This window comes from Nycticebus coucang, chromosome 20, assembly GCF_027406575.1.
Source record: "Nycticebus coucang isolate mNycCou1 chromosome 20, mNycCou1.pri, whole genome shotgun sequence".
Classification (NCBI taxonomy): domain Eukaryota; kingdom Metazoa; phylum Chordata; class Mammalia; order Primates; family Lorisidae; genus Nycticebus; species Nycticebus coucang.
The window spans coordinates 1,016,507-1,038,837 of NC_069799.1; the positions used below are offsets into that span (position 1 = coordinate 1,016,507).

The following is a 22,331-nucleotide window of genomic DNA, read 5'->3' on the forward strand; positions in this document are numbered from 1 at the left end:
CTCTTTAGTAGGATATTGAGAAAGGTTCTATAAAACTCTTTTAAAATATTTTTGCACATTTTAGCTTATAAGAATCCAAATATTCACATTTTCTTGTTCTTAGGACTTTCAGATCCACATCAAGGCCTTTGCTATTTTACAATGCAATAGTTCATAAATTTTTTGAACAACAAAAATTGTAAACTGTGTTCAGCAAACTATTAGAAACTACTTAGATTTTTCACTGCTGTACAAAAAAAAAAGCCCTGGAATTCCAAACCATAAAATTATTGCTGAATGTAAGCCAATAAAGAGAAAATGCCATGGGATAGTATGTCCAATCTGCCTCCTTGATCCTACCCAGACAGGACAACACTCCCAGATGCCAGGAATTCTAATCCTCAGAAATGCTGCATCTTCTGCATGTTTGGGGGTGTACAATGGCAGCTAGCAGCTAAGGGCAAGAGGCTGGTCCCTACGTGCAAAACTGTCTATGATCTTAGGAGCAGGATGAGAGCTCATGGGCTCTAAGCACAGGTAGCTGCCCATCCTGGGGCAATTGCTTTGTCCACATTGGCTGAGAGAAATTTTATAAAATTGTATTTTCAGGCTTCTAATTATACTACATTTTTCTTTAAAAATTCACTAACTCTCATACAGTGCTACATACAGTAGCTAAAAATTAGAAATAAATGTGTGGTAACAGAGGGAAGGTGTTAACCTACCTTAATACCATTCATATTTTATAGCCAGTGAGAAGGAGGACCATTATGATAGCAGTCACAAAGTACTTCTGGTATCATGTTACAAAGGCCCCAGTGCAAGCTCACAATTACAAGACAACAGAGCTGTAATAGGCTGATACTATTGAAGGGGCACAGTCCACTGCACCCTTGTAAGGTGAATCAGTCTCATTTGTGCTCTGAAGTCACAAGGCTCTGAGAAGGAACATTTCCAGTACTTGGGCTGCAGTCATGCCTTAAAGGAAAGAATGTGCTGGAGACAGATCATTTGACAGGGGCAATGTTCCATTTACACAAAAACTTTCAGTTGATCAAATAGAGAAGTAGGCAAACAGAACAGACAACCCAGCCCTTTGTGGTTCATCTCCATTGTTGTTTATCTCTAAACAAGATATTCTTGGTTTAGAAAGGTGTGTACCTCCTCTGCTGTGTTAACTCTGATGAAGCATCTTTACCTTTTGTCTCCCTTGTTCTTGGATTATTTTTATCTGATGAGTTTGGGTATATAAGAAAGTGAGTAAAGACAGCCAATTGCTGCTGTGCCCGAGCGAGCACCAGCCATCCCTTAATAAATCATTCATTTCTTCTGCAGTGTCTGCCTCTGTCTCTGATTAGGCCAGTGGACAGAAACATACTATGAAATATTAAATCATTTCCCTATAAATGTGTTAATTCCACCCACACAGCCCCTGGACATATGGAGCAGGTGGCACTGCTCACATACCACTCACAAGGGGACCTGGGGCACAAGGATATCAGCTGCTCAGATCTGGGAACTGAAGAGAGAGTCTCTAAGCTGAGGCAGGAGTGTAAAGAAGTGGGAGCAAGACTCAGGGTAGGGACGCTGTCCTTCGGCCTTAAGCAGAATTGCAGGAAAACAGGTAGACCCCACTTCTGGTTAAACATGAGGCTCAGAGAGCCTGGAGCACTGAGCCTGTCTCCCAGAAAACCCCAGAGAACACTGAGGGTATGTCCAGCGGCATGCAATGGTGGCAGGAGCAAGGAGACAGGGCAGAGTTATGGGTCTGAAGGGGAAGTCACACATCCCCGAGTTACTGCACAGAAAGCAGATGGCTGAGTAGGCTGAGGAAAGCAATGCTAAGACCTGGAAGCCTCTCTGCAGAGACATGGAGCCCCATAGCAGTAGTCCGAGGAGGGATAAGGAAGGAAGGCAGAGGCAGCACTGGAACCCTGAACCCCAAGCAGAGAAAACAAGAAGTTGCTGAGTCCAGTCGCATTCATCTAAGTGCCTAAACTAAATTTCCTCCCATTGTGGTAGAAACTAGGATTGAACCAGAAATTCAGGTGAGTTGCAGGAAAAGTAAATAAGTTACAATTCAAGAGAAAAAAGAAGTGTGAACCTTAACATGGACAAAAAGGAAATAGAAAAATAAAAAAGAGTGAATTTTGGGGGGTGCTGAGTTTGTAGGTACTACAAGATTAATGTTTTTCTTTTTTATATTTCAGAATGTTACAGGGGTACACTTTTTTTTTTTTTGAGACAGAATCTCACTATGTTGCCCTGGATGGAGTGCTGTGGTGTCATGGCTCACAGGTTACAGCAACCTCCAACTCTTGGGGTTAAGCAATTCTCTTGCCTCAGCCTCCCAAGTAGCTGGGACTACAGGTGTCCACCACAACACCCAGCTATTTTTTTGTTGTAGTTGTCTTGTTGTTTAGCAGGCCTGGGCCGAGTTTTGAACCCTCCAGCCCAGGCGTATGAGGCCAGTGACCTAACCACTGAGCTATGGGCTCTGAGCCAGGTACACACATTTTGGTTACATAATTTGCTTCTGTAATTCTAAAGTCAAAGTTATAAGTGTGCCCTTCACCCAGAATATGTGCTTTGTACTAATTAGGTATAAATTTAAAAACACTCCTCCACCTATTTGATTTCCACTGAGTTTTACTTCCAAATGTATACATAGAAATGTTGATTGACTAACTCCAATTTAGTCTTGAGTACCTGTTTTTCCATCCTTGCAATATTTCACTTAGAAGAATGGTCTTCAGTTCCATCCAGGTTGTTACAAAAGAGAACTAGATCACCATTTTTATGGCTGAGTAGTACTCCATGGTACACAAATACAAACACCACAGTTTATTAATCCACTCATGTATTCATGGGCACTGGTTGTTTTCACATCTTTGCAAATGTAAACTGTGCTGCTACAAACATTTGAGTGCAAATGATGCTGCTTGTTCCTTTAAAAGCAGAGTACTAACTCACCACATACGCAGGTCACAGTGGTGACACGCCTCTCCACCCCTCTTTCTTGTTCTTCTCTCCTGCAAAGCCCTACTGCTTATTTCTTGGTTTCTCCCCAGCATGGAGAGAGGTTAGGAAAAGCACAGTCCACTCACAACTGGGTCTTAGGATCTGTGAGAAGGCCATAAAGAAGAAGCTCAACATGCTTCTCTAGTGACAAGACACTTCATCTATTGAAAATTTGAGATTTATAGTTCGGATTTCATTGCCATAAACTTCAAGAGCTGCTATACCTCCTAACCTGGCTGTAGATTATGCAGCCATGAATACTATCAGGAATAAATGGTTTCAGCTTAGTGGGATTTCTTATATGTGTACAGAGAACATTATACTGTGGGGTTATCAATTCTGTTGGAACTGGATCTGTAGTTTCTTGGTGGCTTGTTACATAACTCTTTTTATTGTGTATTTGGCAAATCTTTTAAAATGCAGATGATCTTACCAGGCTTCAGCTTCCTTATCTGTATTGCTAGTTCCCTAGAAATGCTGGCTCTATTTAGCACTGAGTTATTTGTGTGACTTTACAGATTATGAAATATTATATGTGGTGTGGAACATACACATAATGACTTCACTGGTTATCCTTTGAAAATAGCTAGCTTTTGGAGGGAGCAAGATGGCGGCTGAGTAACAGCTTCTTTGCAACTGGGCGAGGGGAGATTGGGGAGAGAAAACTCCAGGCATCTCTGGGTTGTGAGCTCTGCCCAGAAACATCCCTTTGGGGACACAGGGAGATAGTGAGAGACTACTGGACCCCAGGAGGAGGACAAAAGCAGTGGAGAACTGGCAAGTGGTTGCTTTCATTCGGTTGGAGCCCATGACTGCTACAGCAATATTAAAAATACCAGGGAGACTGCAAATAGGGAAGGCCTTCTCTGTGGGCTGTTTTGTTTTTTATGGACTTGGGCACTCAGTTGAACTACCTTGGGAGAACTTGGGCAAGAGTGCAGAGGACTTTAAGCATTGTCTAGGGCCCTGGACTGAGCCGCTGAGCTGGAACGGAGCTAATATTGTTTGGTTGTGGGTTGTGCGCAGCCATTGTGGGAGAACTGCCCCTGCAGGCTCTGTCCTCAGGGTTGCAGAGCTAGGCTGTGGGCTAGGAGAACTTGGGCAAGTGATTTAGTGACTGAGCAGCACCAAAAGCCAGAAATGAGAAGCTGGGGAAGAGTGTCGGAGATTTTGGTGTTTGGCAGTAGCAGGGCTGCCTTGTAGCCTTGGCCCTCAGGGACACAGAGTGAGAACGGTTTTGGCACACTGGATAAGCCGGCAGCCACTTGAGGAGAGATCAGAGCGACAAATGCTTTCCTAAGCGCTAAGGGAAAGCTCCTTAGCAAGGTTAATGGTTTAAAGCAGGCGTCCTCAAACTTTTTAAATAGGGGGCCAATTCACTGTCCCTCAGATTGTTGCAGGGCCGGACTATAGTTTAAAAAAAAAAAACTATGCACAAATTTCTGTGCACACTGCACATATCTTATTTTGATGTAAAAAACAAAATGGGAACAAATGCAATTCGCACTGCCTCATGTGGCCCGTGGGCCACAGATTGAGGACCCCTGGTTTAATGTGTCTTTTAAGTGGGCTGAGGAGAGAGTTATGCTCTCAACCCTGCGGGGTTTGAGAAATTAGCAGAGGCTTCCAGTCTCCATGTCGTACAGCTGTATCAGTATTGTGATGGTGGGAACATTTTTATTCAATTAACAACCAGCAATTTCCATTAGAAAATCTGTATGCCTTCAAAAAACAGCAAACGAAATAGTTCCTAAAATTCACACAAAACAACATCGATCTCAGAATTCCTTTTGTTTTGTTTTCTACTTTTTTGACAGAGTGTTATCTGACCAATAATGGGAACCTAATGATGGACTTCTAGGAGGGGCCAGCTGTAGGTTTCTGGCAGGACATCTCCAGACAGAAGTGTTTTACTCACATACCTGTTCCCACCACAGGATAGACCAGAGCCAGTGGTAGGAAACCAAAGCAAGTTTTTCTTACCCAGTAGAAGCCATTTTATAATTAAAAATGAGAAATATATAAATATATTTTTAATTAAAAAATTTACATTTGCAGCTTAAATATTAATTCTGAAACAACAATTTGAATATTGTGCTTAATAAAATACTTTGGTTACATTTACAGCAAGCAGCATGTTTCCAGGTGGGGAATATCCTAGAAGTGCTCTGATAACTTCTTACATGAACTGGTGCTTTACAACTGAGCTAGGTAGGGAAGATATTATTATTCTGTCCAATGGTAAATAAACAGTGTCAGAAAAGCAAACTGATACACTCTGAAGGCCATATGTACGTGGGTAGCAGCTAGAGAGACCCACATATCCATACATCGGTCCTCCACAGGTTTCAGATTTCCCACTTAAAGCCCACTTAAGGCGAACCTGTAGCTCTTCTACTTATATGAAGCAATTATATGAGCAATTTGCAAAACTGCAATTTAACAGTATATTAATATTAACACACACAGACATTACGTCAACTCCTTATTTTCATTATATGTCTCAACTTTTTGGCAATAACAGTGTATAAGATGGACTTCCTGACTTCCTGATTTCCTACCAGGCAGAAAAGTTATGTATGTGAAGTGTCCATGAGCGCAGACCAGAGCTCACCCTTAGAAGCCATTCATTCATGGCACACAGTGCTGAAATATTTCTACTGGAATCAGTTGGTTCTAATCTATCTTTTAGCTTATTCCAACATGGTATAAAACAGCCAGTTTCAGGCTGTGGATTGGGATTTTTTCCTCTCTGATCTCTGTCACATTCCAGTTGTCAAAGACAAGTTTCAAGTGGGTCAGGAACTGGCCTCAGCTCTGAGACAGTGTCACCTCTGAGAGCAGAGACTCTGCTTTCTGCAATGATTCCCAGCTTGCTGTGAGTCCTGCACAAGGTGAACACCAGCCTGGACTCTCAGTCATGGTTCGAAACATAGAGGACCTGTAAAAACCTGTTCTAGTGCTAAGAAGGAACCAGGGGAAGTGAGGGGAGCAGAGAAGTCACTCAATGTAACTGGTGTGTGGCTGGACTCCAGGGCTGGCAGGAAAGTAAAGACAGCCCAATTGAGGGAGTTCGCCATGTAGAGTCACATGCCTCTAGGGTGGGCGAGGCGTGGAAGAGCCTGCATTCTGGGGTCAGTCCTGCCAACTGCTGTCATTCCATTCTTTTTTGTGCTCTGTTCTACTAGTTTTTCTTCTCCCAACATCCAAAATGTACTGGTTGCTAAGAATGTGACTTTGGGAGGGAAATTCTGAGTCTCAAAAGAGAACAGAGAAATCTATGAGGGAAAACAGGGGTTAGCTTGGGGTTGATAGGTCATGACCCCTAATGGGTGAAAAGGATGTGCTGCTGCAGGCATCCAACCAGATGAGATTTTTAATTCAGCCTGTATCTTGTGTGGGAATACAAGCTCACAGACTTGAAATTACATCTGCAATTAACATAGGAGATGAACAAGGGGGAAAACATAAAATATGTTTCTAGGATGAATGTGTGTCCACTGAAAGTCTGGACATGTGACATGTGTCTCACTTAGAGAAGTGAGACTACTGACAGAGCAGAGCTAAAGGATAGGCAGTTCACTTGAAATTTGGTGGCCTCGGTTCCCTTTTTCTACAAAGTAAGCTTGAAATTGCCAGAGGTTTGTTTCTTTTCTTTTCTTTCTTTTTTTTTTTTTTTTTTTTTTGTGACAGAATCTCACTCTGTCACCCTGGGTAGAGTGCCATGGCTTCAGCTTAGCCCACAGCAACCTGAATCTCCTGGGCTCAAGTGATCCTCCTGCTCCAGCCTCCCAAGAAGCTGGGACTATAGGCACCTGCCACATGCCCTGTACCAGAGCCTTCAGCCACGTGAGCCTGCAGGCATAGGGTGTGCTCTGCAGCAGGCACTGCTCATCATGCCCTATCACTCAGAGACCTTCTCCTTCCAGAAGCAGGGTCACTGGGAAATGTGCAATCAGAAAATATCTTGAGCTTCATTCCAGCCTTAAAGTGTTATGGTTTTTTGATTTTTATAAGTCCATATTTTAAAAGAAGAATTAATATGGTAAGGAAAAATGTTCTATCAAACACAGAACAAATCTTATAGACACTTGTTAAGCCATGTGCTTTAGGGAACTGACAGCTGGGTGCGTGAAGTTGGGGTTCACCCTACTCCACATATCAGCTGATCACAGCTCCAGAACTCATGATTTGGAGCTCATTTGTCAAGTCTGTATTAATGTATGTCTGTGACTGACTTAAATTTCATAAAATATTACTTTCCTGTTTGCCAATTGAGCTGTATAGCTAAAGTAGATGCACCTGCATAAATGAAATGGAGGATTTGACAGGAAGATAATTTAATTTTGTCAATTAGACACAACTTTGTAAATTAGAAATTACCCCCATAGAATTGGGAGACTAGAAAGCATTCATGAAATCTCTATGTGTACATGTATGTTTAACTGTAAACAAGGCTGTTTTTAAATCATCTCAGAAACAGATCCTATGGTAACTTTCTTCAAAAAGACATGAAATCAGAAAGAAGTAAAAATCCTGAACAGACCCATAATGAGCAGTAAGATTGGAGCAGTAACAAAAAATAATCCAATAAAAGGCCCAATTCAGATGAATTCACAGCAAAATCCTACCATGCCAACACAAAAAGAACTGCTACCTGCCCCACAGAACTATTCTACAACATTGAGAAGGGGGAACCTTACCTACCTCATTCCATGACACCAAGGACAGGAAAGGACACAGCAAGAAAAGAAAACTACAAACCCAAATCCTTTATGATCGTAGGTATAAAAGTCCTCAACAAAATATTAGCAAACCAAATTCAACAGCACATCCAAAAGATAATTCATCATAATTAAGTGGGCTTCACTGAAAGAATGCAAGGATGGTTCAACATAGGCAAATCAATAAACATGATTACCATGTAAACAGCAAAAATAAAGGTCACACAATCATATCAAGGTATTTGATAACCAGCATCCTTTGATAATAAAACCTTTAACAAACTAGACATATGAGGAATATACCTCGAAATAACCTCAAAATAATAAGAGCATGTATGACAAATTCACAGGCAACATAATACTGAGTGGAGAAAAGCTGAAAGTATTCCCCCTAAGAACCGGAACAAGGCAAAGTTGCCCACTATCCCCATTTCTATTCAGAATAATTCTAGAATTCCTAGCCAGAGCCATCAGGCAAGAGAAAGAAATAAAGATTATCCAAATTGGGAAGGAGGCAGCCAAACTATTCCTGTTTCCTATATCTATAAAATCCCAAAAACTCCTCCAAAAGACTCCTAGAATTTATAAATTCAGAAGTCTTACTCAATGTATATAAATTAACAGTTAAGCTGAAAATCAAATCAAGAACTCAAGAACATTTATTTTTTATTTTTTTAGTACAATTTTATTTTTTAATTAAGTCTTTTTTACATAGATCATAAATACATTTATGCCAATTTCAGTGTGTTGATTATTTGTACAAATTGGAGTGCTTACATCATACTAATCAACATAGCTTTCACCTCATTTACCCAATTATAGTATTAGGATAATTGTGTTCTACACATGATAGATCCAACTTGTACTTGCAATGTGCCCCATAGTTGTGTTCCCCCTACTATCCCTCCCATCTCCCTCCCCTTCTCTCTCCCTCCCCTTCCCTCCTTCATTTTAGGCTAAACTTTTGTTTCATTTTTCATATGCAAGTGCGAGTTATTATAAATTGGTTTCTCAGTAGTACTGAGTACATTGGATACTTTTCTCCCCATTCTTGAGATACTTTACTAAAAATAATATTTTCCAGCTCCATCCATGTAAACATAAAAGAGATAAAGTCTCCATTTTTTTTTACTGCTGCATAGTATTCCATGGTATACATATACCACAATTTATTAATCCATTCATGGGTTGATGGGCACTTGGGCTTCTCCCATGACTTGGCAATTATGGATTGAGCTGCAATGAACAATCTGGTGCAAATATCTTTATTGCCAAATGATTTTTGGTCCTTTGGATATATACGTAGAAGAGGAATTGCAGGATCAAACGGCAGGTCTACATTTAGATCCCTGAGTGGTCTCCAAACTTCCTTCCAAAAGGAATGTACAAGCTTGCATTCCCACCAGCAGTGCAGAAGTGTTCCCTTTTCTCCACATCCACGCCAACATCTGTTGTTTTGGAATTTTGTGATGTGGGCTACTCTTACTGGAGTTAGATGGTATCTCAGAGTAGTTTTGGTTTGCATTTCTCTGATGATTAAAGATGATGAGCATTTTTTCATGTGTGTGTAGGCCATGTGCCTGTTTCTTCAGAGAAGCTTCTGTTCATGTCTCTTGCCCACAATGAAATGGGATCACTTGCTTTTTGCTTAATAATAAGTTTGAGTTCTCTGTGGATTCTGGTTACTAGACCTTTGTCGGTAGTATAACTTGCAAAAATCCTCTCCCATTCTGAGGGCTGTCTATTTGCTTTACTTAGTGTGTTCTTAGCAGTGCAGAAGCTTTTTAATTTTATCAGATCCCAGTAATATATTTTTGATGTTGCTTCAATTGCCTGGGGTGTCTTCCTCATTAAGTATTCTCCCAGGACAATTTTCTCAAGCATTTCCCCTGCACTCTCTCTAAGAATATTTACGATTTCATGTCTTTTTCTTTTTTTTGTAGAGACAGAGTCTCACTTTATCACCCTGGGTAGGTGCCGGGGTGTCACATGGCTCACAGCAACCTCCAACTCCTGGGCTTAGGCGATTCTCTTGCCTCAGCCTCCCAAGTAGCTGGGACTACAGGTGCCTGCCCCAAACGCTTGGCTATTTTTTTGTTGCAGTTTGGCCAGGGCCGGGTTTGAACCACCACCCTTGGTATATGGGGCTGGCACCCTGCCCACTGAGCCACAGGCGCCGCCCTATAGTTTCATGTCTTAAGTCCTTTAACCAGTGAGAGTCAATTTTTGTTAGAGGAGAAAGGTGTGGGCCCAATTTCAATTTTCTACAAGTTGCCAGCCAATTCATCCAGAACCATTTGTTTGAATAGGGAATCTTTCCCCCAATTTATATTTTTAATAGGCTTATAAAAAATCAAATAACGATAAGTGTCTGGGTTCACCTCTTGGTCTTCAATTCTGTTCCATACATCTACCTCTCTATTTTTGTGCCAGTACCATACTGTTTTGATCACTACCGATTTATAATATAGTCTGAAGTCTGGAAGCATGATTCCTCCCAATTTGTTTTTATTTCAGAGTAATGTCTTGGCTATTCGAGGTTTTTTTCTGTGTCCACATAAAACGAAGTACTAATTTTTCTAGGTCTTTAAAATATGAGAGAGGTGCTTTAATAGGGATCACGTTAAATCTGTAAATTGCTTTAGGTAGTATAGACATTTTAACAATGTTTATTCTTCCCAGCCATGAGCATGGTATATTTTTCTATTTGTTAACATCTTCAGCTATTTCTGTTCTCAGAGTTTCATAGTTCTCTATATTTATAGAGATCTTTCACGTCCTTAGTTAGATACACTCCCAGATATTTCATCTTCTTTGGCACTATTGTAAAGGGAATAGAGGCCTTGATTGTTTTTTCCCCCTTGACTATTGTTGGTGTATATAAAGGCTACAGATTTATGAGTGCTAATTTTGTATCCTGAGACATTACTATATTCCTTGATCATTTCTAGGAGTTTTAGTTGATTCCCTGGGGTTTTCCAGATATATAATCATATCATCTGTGAAGAGTGAAAATTTGATCTCCTCTGGTCCTATTTGGATTCCCTTGATTGCCTTCTCTTGCCTGATTGTGGTGGCTAAGACTTCCATTACAATGTTAAAAAGCAGTGGAGACAGTGAGCGGAATGATTTCAATTTTACTCCATTCACTATGATATTGGCTGTGGGTTTGCTGCAGATGGCTTCTATCAGTTTAAGAAATGTTCCTTCTATACCTATTTTCTTAAGTGTTCTGATCAAGAAAGGATGTGGGATATTGTCAAAAGCTTTTTCTGCATCAGTTGAGAGAATCATATGGTCTTTGTTTTTTAATTTGTTTATGTGATATATTTATGGATTTACATATATTGAACCATTCTTGGGACAGTGGGATAAAACCCACCTGGTCGTGGTGTATAATTTGTGTTGTTGGATTGTGGTTTGCTAGGATCTTATTGAATATTTTTTGCATCAATATTCATTACAGATATTGGTCTATAATTTTCTTTTCTTGTTGGGTCTTTTCCTGGTTTTGGAATCAGGGTGATATTTGCTTCACAGAATGAGTTGGGAAGTATTCCTTCTTTTTCTATGTTTTGGAAAAGATTAAGTAATATAGGTACTAGTTCCTCTTTAAAGGTTTGGTAGAATTCTGATGTGAAGCCATCTTGTCCTGGGCTTTTCTTTTGGGGGAGATTTCTTATAGTTGATGCTATTTCAGAGCTTGTTATAGGCTTGCACAACATTTCTACTTCTTTCTGGCTAGGTCTAGGAGGGTGGCATGTTTCCAAGTATTGATCTATTTTCTTCAGATTTTCATATTTCTGAGAATAGAGTTTTATGTAGTATTCATTAAGGATTTGTTGAATTTCTGAGGAGTCTTTTGTTATTTGGCCTTTATCACTTCTGATTGATAACATTAGGGATTTTACTCTTCTACTTCTGGTTAGGTTAGCCAATGGTTTATCTATTTTATTGACCTTTTCAAAAAACCAACTCTTTGATTGGTTGATCTGTTGTATGATTCTTTTGTTTTCAATTTCATTTAGTTCTGTTCTAATTTTAGTTATTTACTTTCTTCTGCTGGGTTTAGGGTTGGAAAGTTCTTCTTTTTCCAGTTGCTTGAGATGTCCCATTAAGTTATTGACTTCCTCTCTTTCAGTTCTCTTAAGGAAGGCTTGCAAGGCTATAAATTTTCCTCATAGGACTGCCTTTGCTGTGTCCCAGAGGTTCTGATAGTTTGTTTATTATTGTTTTGTTCCAAAAATTTGGTAATTTCCTTCTTAATCTCATCTATGACCCAGCTATCGTTCAGTATGAGGTTATTCAGTTTACCTGTTTTTGTATGTGTGTGGAGATTCCTGTTGTTACTGAGTTCAACTTTTATTCTGTGATGGTCCGAGAAAATACAAGGAATGATTTCTATTCTTTTAAATTTGCTGAGGTTAGACTTGTGACCTAAGATGTGATCAATTTTGGAGGACTATCCATGGGCTGATGAGAAGAATGTGTATTCAGTTTTGTTAGGATGAAATGTTCTATAGATGTCTATGAGATGCAAATGTTGAATGGTTAAGTTTATTTATTTATTTTATTTTCATCAAACTGTTTAATATAGCCTTCATGGCATTTTCTTAGCTATTTTATGAAGACATTTGTATTCTGCATTTAGGAAGTTTTGCCTGTACCCATTCTAAGATGCACCATAGGTGTGGCCCCACCCATTTATCCTCCCTCCACTCTAACCCCCCTCCATTCCCCTCGCTTGGTCCTTTCCCCATTATCTTGTGCTATAGTTGGGTTATAGCCTTCATATGAAAGGTATAAATTAGCTTCATAGTAGGGCTGAGTACACTGGATACTTTTTCTTCCATTCTTGAGATACTTTGCTAACAAGAATATGTTCCAGTTCTATCCATGTAAACATGAAAGAGGTAAAGTATCCATCCTTCTTTAAGGCTGCATAATATTCCATGGTATACATGTACCACAATTTATTGATCCATTTGTGGGTTGATGGGCACTTGGGCTTCTTCCATGATTTAGCAATTATGAATTGGTCTGCAATAAACATTCTAGTACAAATGTCTTTGTTATATTGTGATTTTTGGTCTTCTGGGTATATACCTAGTAAAGGATCGAATGGCAGGTCTATTTTAGATCTCTAAGTGTTCTCCAAACATCCTTCCAAAAGGAACGTATTAGTGTGCATACCCACCAGCAGTGTAGAAGTGTTCCCTTTTCTCCACATCCATGCCAACATCTCTGGTTTTGGGATTTTGTTATGTGGGCTACTCTTACTGGGGTTAGATGATATCTCAAAGTAGTTTTGATTTGCATTTCTCTGATGATTAAGGATAATGAGCATTTTTTCATGTGTCTGTAGGCCATGCGCCTGTCTTCTTCAGTGAAGTTTCTCTTCAAGTCCTTTGCCCAGCCTGAGATGGGATCACTTATTCTTTTCTTGCTAATACATTTGAGTTCTCTGTGGATTCTGGTTATTAGACCTTTATCAGAGGTATAACCTGCAAATATTTTCTCCCATTCTGAGGGCTGTCTGCTTGCTTTACTTACTATGTTCTTGGATATGCAGAAGGTTTTTACTTTGATCAGGTCCCAGTAATGTATTTTTGATACTGCTTCAATTGCCTGGGGAGTCCTCATAAAATATTCACCCAGGCAGATACCTTCAAGAGTTTTTCTTGCACTTTCTTCTAGTATTTTTTATAGTTTCATGTCTTAAGTTTAAATCTTTTATCCAGTGAGAGTCTATCTTAGTTAATGGTGAAATGAGTGGGTCCAGTTTCAGTCTTCTGCAAGTCGCCAGCCAGTTCACCCAGCACTTGTTAATTAGGGAATCTTTTCCCTACTGAATGAATGGTTAAGTTTAATTCTAAAATTTCTTTGCTTAGCTTCTTTTTTGAGGATCTATCCAACACTGCCAGAGGAGTGTTAAAGTCTCCAACAATTATGGTGCTAGGTGATTGCTCATGTCAGTTAGAATTTCTCTTATAAATTGAGGCGCATTCTGGTTGGGGGCATAAATGTTGATAATTGAAATCTCATCATGTTGACTATTGCCTGTAACAAATAAGAAGTGACCATCATTGTCTTTTCTTACTTTTATTGGTTTAAAGCCTATTGTATCTGTGAAAAAAATTGCAACACCTGTTTTTTTCTGATTTCCATTTGCCTGAATTAAGGATGACCATCCCTTCACCCTGAGTCTATGTTTATATTTTAAGGTAAGTTGAGATTCTTGAATGCAGCAGATATCTGGCCTAAGTTTTTGTATCCAGTCAGTCAACCTGTGCCTGTTTAGAGGGCAATTTAAGCCATTCTCATTAATTAAGAGTAATGATAAACCCAACAGAGTTTTTGGTATCGAGTTTTTCGAAAGTCCAGTGGATGTTTTTAAACCTTTTGCCACTACAGAAGTTAGGATTTGATCAAAAGTTTCTGAGTGAGTTTACTTTGGTGGTGGAGGATTGTGTTGCTCATTATGGAGGATAGGTCTGAGAATATCCTGAACAGCTGGTTTAGTTATGGCAAATTTCTTCAACATGTGAATGTCATTAAAGTATTTAATTTCTCCATCATAGATGAAACTCAGTTTAGCTGGATACAGGATCCTGGGTTGAAAGTTATTTTAAGGAGATTAAAGGTTGATGACCACCCTCTTCTAGCTTGAAAGGTTTCAGCAGAGGGATATGTAGTCATTCTAATGTTCTTCCCCTTGTATGTTATGGTTTTCTTATGTCTTACACCTTTCGGAATTTTCTCCTTCATATTAACTTTAGCCAAGTTAATTATAATGTGTCTATGAGAATTTTTATTTGGGTGGTGTCATGCCGGTGTTCTAAAACTGTCTGCTATCTGAATTTCAGAATCTCTGGGCATGTCTGGAAAATTCTCTTTAATTATTTCATGAAGCAAAGCATCTGTATCCTTTGCAGCAACCTCATCATTTTCAGGTATACCTATAAGGTGAATATTAGACCTCTTCGAATTATCCCAGAGCTCTCTGAGAGAATGATCTGTTTTTGTTCTCCACTTTTTTTTCCTGTTTGAGTGTTTTGGAGTGTTCAAAATCTTTGCCTTCAATATCGGAGATCCTTTCTTCTGCCTACTCCATTCTGTTACTGAGGGATTCTACTGTATTTTTTAGATCTTTGAGGGCTGCACATTCTTGCTGTAGTGTGTCAAAATCTTTGGTCATTTTGTCTTTAAATTTGCTGAATTCTTGAGACATCTTTTGAATTTCTGCTTTGAATTCTAATTTCATCATTTCCTCCTTTGTGTTGATCTTATTTGCTATCCAAACTGTGAACTCGATTTCTGACATCTCTGCCATTTGTTTGTGAATGGGCTGTACTGTGTCTGCTTTATCATTTCTTGGGGAAATTGATCTACTCTGATTGTTCATGTTGCCAGAGTTTTTCCTCATGATTGTTTTTCACTGTTGGCTAGGTTGTCAGGTAAGGTGAGATTGGATTGGGGTTCCTGGAGTTGTGGTTAACCAGCCCTTTGTTAAGGATCTGGGACTGATGACTACAGCTTTTTCCCCTTTAGCTTTGCAAAGGACTTGTACAGTATTACAGTCTGAGGCTGGGGAAACCTGCTTGTTGTGGTGGGGTTAGGTGGCTCAGTCTTGTATCCAACTGGTTCTTGTCCGATCCTGGTGGATCAGTGACTCTGGTGAAGTCTTAGCTGAAGATTGTTGTCTTGGAATCGCAGCTTGCCTCAGCAGGGATGACCTACAGTTTCTCACTTCTCTCTCAGCTGGGCTCCATTTCTTCAGCTTAATTGGATACATTCTGGACATTATCCTTCTCTCTGGACAGGACCTTCTGTTGGAGGCTGCTTCTAGTCGGCCATCTTGCTCCAATCCCCAAGAACATTTATAAGAGCTAGAAAGAAAATAAAATACCTAGGAACATACTTAAACAAGGAGGTGAAAGATCTCTGGAAGAACAGCTACAAAACACTGATTAAAGAAATCATATCTGACACAAACAAATGGAAAAACATTCCATGCTCACGGGTCAATAGAATCAAATCATTAAAATGGCCATTCTGTAGATTGAATTCAATCCTCATCAAAATACCAATGTCACACTTCATGTATCTTGCAAAAGAATTCTAAGCTTCATTTGGAACCCCAAATAACGCAAACAGCCAAAGCAATCTCAAACAGAAAGAATAAATCTGAAGGTGTCACATTATTGGACTTCAAATTATACTATAAGACTGTAGTAATCAAAACAGCATGGTACTGGTATAGAATCAGATACAGACCACTGGGACAAAGCAGAGAACCCAGAAATAAAGCCATCTCCCTGTAACCAACTGATCTTTGACAGAGCTGACAACCACATACACTGGAGAAAGAACATATTCTGCAATAAATAAGCCTGGGAAAATTGGGTAGCCATGTGTAGAAGAATGAAACAGGACTCCTATCTCTTGTCATACATGAAAATGAATTCAAGATGGACAAGACTTAAATGTAAGGCAAGAAACCATAAGAATTCTAGAAGAAAACACAGGAAAATTCTTCTAGACATTGGCCTAGGCAAAGAATTTATGACTAAGGTCCCAAAGGCAATTACAGCAATAACAAAAATACATAAATGGGACTTAATTAAATCAAAAAGCTTCCTCACAGTTAAGGAAATAATCAACAGAGTAAACAGACAATCCACAAAATGGGAGAAAATACTTGTAAACTATATATCCAATAAAGGGCTACTATCCAGAATCCACAAAGAACTCAAACAAACTATCAAGGAAAGACAAATAACCCCATTAAAAAGTGGGCAAAGGACAGAAACAGAATTTTTTCAAAAGGAGATAGAGGAATGGCTAGCAAACAAATGACAAAAAAAAAAAAAAAAAGCTCAATATCACTAATCATCGGGGAAAGGCAATATTAAAACCACAGTGAGAAACCTACCAACTTACCCCTACCAGAATGACCATTATTAAAAAGTCAAAAAAAATAAAAGTAGATGCTGGCATAGATGCAGATAAAGTGGCTTGTTTATACACTGTTGTTGGGAAAGCAAATTAGTACGACCCCTATGAAAAAGAGTATGGAGACTCCTCAAAGAAATAAATGTATGTAGACTTACCATTTGATCCAGCAAGCCTACTACTGAGTATCTACTCAATGGTAAAGAAGTCATTTTATAAAAAGGACACCTGCTCTTGAATGTTTATTGCAACACAAGTCACAATTGCAAAGATGTGGGATCAACATAAGTGCTGGATTCATGAGTGGATAAAGTGTGGGGTATATATAACATGGATTATACTCAGCCAATAAAAAGGAATAGAATGATGTCTTTGGCAGAAACTTGGATGGAACTTCACTTATTCTAAGTGAACTATATCTCAGAAATGGGAAAATAGCATATGTTCTCATGAATAAATGGAAGCTAAAGGACTGGCACATATGGGCACAAAGAGATGTAAAGGGCATTGGAAACCAAGAAAGGGGTATGATAGGAGAGAATTCAGGGGTAAAAACTGAGTATTGGGTTCAATGAACACTATTCTTGTAATGAGCACCCAGGGTGCCCTAACTTCAGCATTATACAAGGTAACAGAAATGTGTTCACCCTCAGTACATGTATTTTGAAATAAAAAAAGATAGAAGACAAAAGATATTGGTCACTTGTAAAATCACAGACAGCCATTAATATTTATGGCCATCTAGGCCATTCTAGGTGAGGCCTAAGCAATCTTAGCTATGTCCTAGAGTCACTTTTGGAACAATATAAAATACAGGTTCCTGGGCCCCACCCAGGAAATTATAAGCCAGTAAGCCGGGAGCTGAGTCAAGGTTTCTGTGATTTTGTAAAGGTCTGGCAGTGATTTTGGCATGTAGTGAAGGGTGTGAGATCCACTGTCCACACTGCAGAGTATGATGGGTGGTATGGTGTGTGGCTAGCGCCCCTCCCCACAGGGTAGGACAGCCATCCCTCAGCTGCAGACCATGTGGCTGCCCACCACTCACTGCCCACTCCCTTGGGGTCAGCTTGTACACACAATGCCTGGCTGGTGGAGGAAGGGAGCTGCACATCCCTGACACACCAACCTCAGTCTGGGAATAGTTAGAATGAATCTCTAATTCTAACCATCAGTTAACTGGAATTACATGGTGTGAGGGGAGACATTGGGTTGAAGATCCAAAGACCTGGGCTCAAAGCTATTTTTGCCTGTTTCTGTTACTGGCTTAAACAAGTCACATGACCTCTTAAATCTCAGTTTGAAATTCTAAAAATGAGGACCGCAACAACAATAAAAACAACTACTTGACCTATATCAAGAGTAGTTCTGAAGATTTAGTAAGATAATATAGATATAAACTATGAATCATATAAAATGCTGATAATTGCTGTCATAAAATGCTTAAAGTCTAAAAATCCCCACATGTGAAAGTAAGATACAAAAATACCACAAGACAATGGAGGTCAAAAAATGTTTTAATTCACAAATACTTATGTGCATTAATCCATATGTTTAATGACTTAAAATAATAAAATATAATGGTTTTGTTTCTTTGTGTATCTTGCTACTTTTATAGTCTTAAAAAGAAATAGTCTCAAGCAATTCATTGGGGGAAATTATAGTCTTTTAGATAAAAGGCATTGGGACAACTCTATATCCATATGCAAAAGAATGGAGTCAGACCCCTAACTCAAACCATTTGCAAAAGTAACAAAATGTATCAAAGGCCTAAGTATGAGAACTAAAACTATAAAATTCTTTGAAGCAAATGGCATAAATCTTCATAATGCTGGAGTAATGAAAAGGCAGCTGTAATAAAAAGAAAAGAAATATTGACACACACCATAACACAAATGAGCCTTGAGAGAGTTATGCTGAGTTGAGTGAAAGAAGTTGGTCCTGAAGACCACGGCATGATTTCATTCATGTGAAACAGCCACACTAGGAGAATCTATAGAAAAAGGAAGTAGAGTAGTGGTTTCCTGGGGCCAAAGAAAGGAGAGAATGGGTAATGAAAGCTAACTGGGTTTCCTTCTAGGGTGATGGAAATAAATAGAAAATTATTTAGGTGATAGTTGTGCAACTCTATGAATATACTAAAAAAAAAAAAACAACAAAAAAACATTGAATTGCATAGTTTAAATGAGGGGATTTATAGTATGTGAATTTTACCTCAATAAAACTCTTGTTAAAGAAATAATCCCAAAAGCTGAAGAAATAAGACAGATGGTGACAAGAATTTAAATTTGACCCATGAATGGATTAATAAATTGTGGTATATGTATACCATGGAATACTATGCAGCCTTAAAAAAGATGGAGACTTTACCTCTTTTATGTTTACATGGATGGAACTGGAACATATTCTTCTTAGTAAAGTATCTCAAGAATGGAGGAAAAAGTATGCAATGTACTCAGTACTTTTATGAAACCAATTTATATTTACTCACATTTTTTTATGTAAAATAGAGCACAACTATAGCCCAGGATGAAGGAGAAAAATGGAGTGGGAAGGGAGGGGTGAGGTAGAGGGTTGATAGAGGGAGGGTAAATGGTGGGACCACACCTATGGAGCATATTGCAAGGGTACAAGTCAAATCTATCAAGTATATAACATAAATGTCTTAACACAATAATCAAGTAAATGAGGCAAAAGCTATATTAATTAGTTCTACGTAAGCACTCCAAATTGTATTAAAAAAATCAACACATTGTACCCTACATATGCATAAATATATTCATGATCTATGTGTATATGACTTAATAAAAGGAAAAAAAATAAAAAATAAATATAACCAATAGAAAAAATATTATGTCAGTTTGCTTTGAATTTTAAGTAAACACAGTTCACTGTCTGCCATTAAATAAATCAAATCATAAACCTCATGCATGAGAAAGCAACTGGCCAGGAAAAAATAATTGTGCCCTGGAAGAATTCAAATGCCCTCAAAAAGGGACTCAAAAGTTTTTATCAGCTGACTCAGATTAAAGTAATCAGTGGGGCGGCACCTGTGGCTCAAGGAGTAGGGCGCCGGTCCCATATGCCGGAGGTGGTAGGTTCAAACCCAGCCCTGGCCGAAAACCACAAAAGGAAAAAAAAAAAAAGTAATCAGTAACATACTGCTCACTGAACCAAGTTCAAGTCTGCTGGGAAATAGCAGCACTTTAAAAGTGGGCTTTCACCCAAGAAGAAGGGTAAAGGGGAGAGGGAGGGGAGGGGGGGTGAGGATGGGTGGAGGGAGTGTAATTGGTGGGACCACACATATGGTGCATCTTACAAGGGTACATGTGAAACTTACTAGGTGTAGAATAACCAAGAAAGTGCCATGAAGACTATGTTAACCAGTTTGATGAAAATATTTCAAATTGTATATAAAACCAGCACATTGTACCCATGGTTGCATTAATGTACACAGCTATGACCTGATTAAAAAAAAGAAAGAAAAATAAAGTGGGCTTTCAGAAGTCCTCGTAGTACAGGAGCACCCAGTAGCAGCTCCTGACCAAGGGCCTCCTACCTGTGAGCCTTCAGGATCCTCTGGGCAATGGCATCGCCAACCTTGTTGAACACAGTTTTGTCATCAGCACAGCTTATAAAAAACTGGTTCTATGAGAAATAGACAGTATGATCATGTAAGTCTTATCTAAGTATTACATGCAAAAAATAATATTCAGTTTTTTAAAAAAAATGTTTCACACAGCAAATGTTCTGATTACTGAAATCACATCAGGAAAATAAATGCCAGAATGAAAGCAGTTATATCTCACTCTGGGTCTCACACATTTCTAGATCGTATCACTTACAACATCTTAGTAGAGTGGAAGGCTACACTGTTATCTCACCATGGGAATTCCTTGTGCGATGACATTTTTAGCATATTCAACAGGGAAATTAGGTTTGTTCAGATTCACACATTGTATAAATCCTGTGATTGAAATTTCTGTAACTGCAAATATTCCATCTCAAGTGAAGTTCTCTTTTTCAACAGGGTTGATGGCAGAAGCCTGGTCTAATTTTCTCCACCCTCCTTTTCTGGAAGAATAGACGGAATGCTTGAATGATGCCCACTTACACCAGCTACAGGAATGTCTGACAACTCCCCGACCACAAGCACATGTACTTACGTGGCATGACTGACCTCACTTAATATTATCGTCACATTAAGAAGTTGATCTTAATGCCTCCAGAAAGTTATGAAGCAAAATGATTCTGGTAATGCAGGAGCTGCCTTAATATCTTAAATTACTATGGTATAACTGTCAAATAATACTAATGGTATTACTAAACTCCTGACTTCGTGCAGAGTTCACTAATTTTTTTACCAGTGTCTGGTGTCTATTGCATGCTCCAATCTGGTGTACCACAATTGCATTGGGCCTGCTAACATTTTTAATTAGCCTTCTCTCTCCAGGCCCATGAAATAAATAGGGCTCCAATTCTTCTCTGCTTGCCTGTAATGACTTGTCACTGCACAGAGCGGGAGAAGGCCAGGACTTGGGGGAAGGGACATAGGGCTAGAATGGTCTTCCCTAGCTAGCCCTTCTCTCCCATACATTTTTAAAAAATTCAATGGGAAAGAAAAGACTAAAGAAAGGATAAGTGCTCTGATTTATTATTTCCATTATTGTGACTTTTATTTTCTCAGGGTTTTCCAAGTGCTCTGAACTATTTTTATTTTACTTTGAAGTGTAATTTAAGTTTCAAAACTAAACTCAGTGTCTCCAGATTTTCTTATGTACTCTGAACATGAACTCTGAAAAAGCTTTATAATGAACACTAGTTCACACAGGATTAAAGAAGGTGGTATCTGCCTTTAATGTTCTCACATTCTTCCTGTTCCAGGTTCTTCATTTACTACTTACTTATTGATTAACTTAGAAAAAGAGGTCTCGGGTGGTGCCTGTGGCTCAAAGGAATAGGTCGCCAGCCCCATATGCCAGAGGTGGTGGGTTCAAACCCAGCCCAGAACAAAAATTGCAAGAAAGAAAGAAAAGAAAGAAAGAAAGAAAGAAAAGAAAGAAAGAAAGAAAGAAAGAAAGAAAGAAAGAAAGAAAGAAAGAAAGAAAGAAAGAAAGAAAGAAAGAAAGAAAGAAAGAAAGAAAGAAAGAAAGAAAGAAAGAAAGAAAGAAAGAAAGAAAGAAAGAAAGAAAGAAAGAAAGAGAAAGAAAGAGAGGTCTCACTCTGTCGCACAGGCTGGAGTCCAGTGATACGACTGTAGCATACTGCAGCCTTGAGCTGCTGCACTCCCAAGCAGTTGTGACTGCAGGTGTGTGTGCACTGTGCTGGGCTCCTTTTCCATGTTTTTTCACTGTGCTCTCCTGACTCCACCATCCCCAAATCAGAGGCATCCAGGGGTCTCTATTTAAGCAATTTATCCTACGTGTGCTGCCCTGAAATACACCCCACATTGAAACCCTCTGACCCAAGCCAGACCAAAACTCATGCATACATATTGGGCTAATGATATTATAAAGAGTTGCAATTTAATAGCTAGGATTTGGGAGACTTCCATGGCAGTCTTGAATTAACAACAGTGCAGAACAAGTCAAGTGTGTGCTGGGTGGTACGAATGAACCAGCCTTCCCACAGCACTCTCTATATCACAGGATGTGC

The 22,331-nt window shown here is 39.1% G+C and overlaps 1 protein-coding gene across 6 annotated transcripts in view; it reads right to left on the reverse strand.

Moving 5' to 3' along the window:
- PLD1 (phospholipase D1) overlaps positions 1–22,331 on the reverse strand; it is a 354,936-nt gene that overhangs the window by 92,823 nt on the left and 239,782 nt on the right. For all 6 annotated transcript variants that reach the window (XM_053572730.1, XM_053572727.1, XM_053572729.1 and 3 more), the window contains one exon: positions 20,236–20,324. In XM_053572730.1, the coding sequence (XP_053428705.1) occupies positions 20,236–20,324 (89 nt within the window). The remainder of the gene's footprint in view (positions 1–20,235; positions 20,325–22,331) is intronic.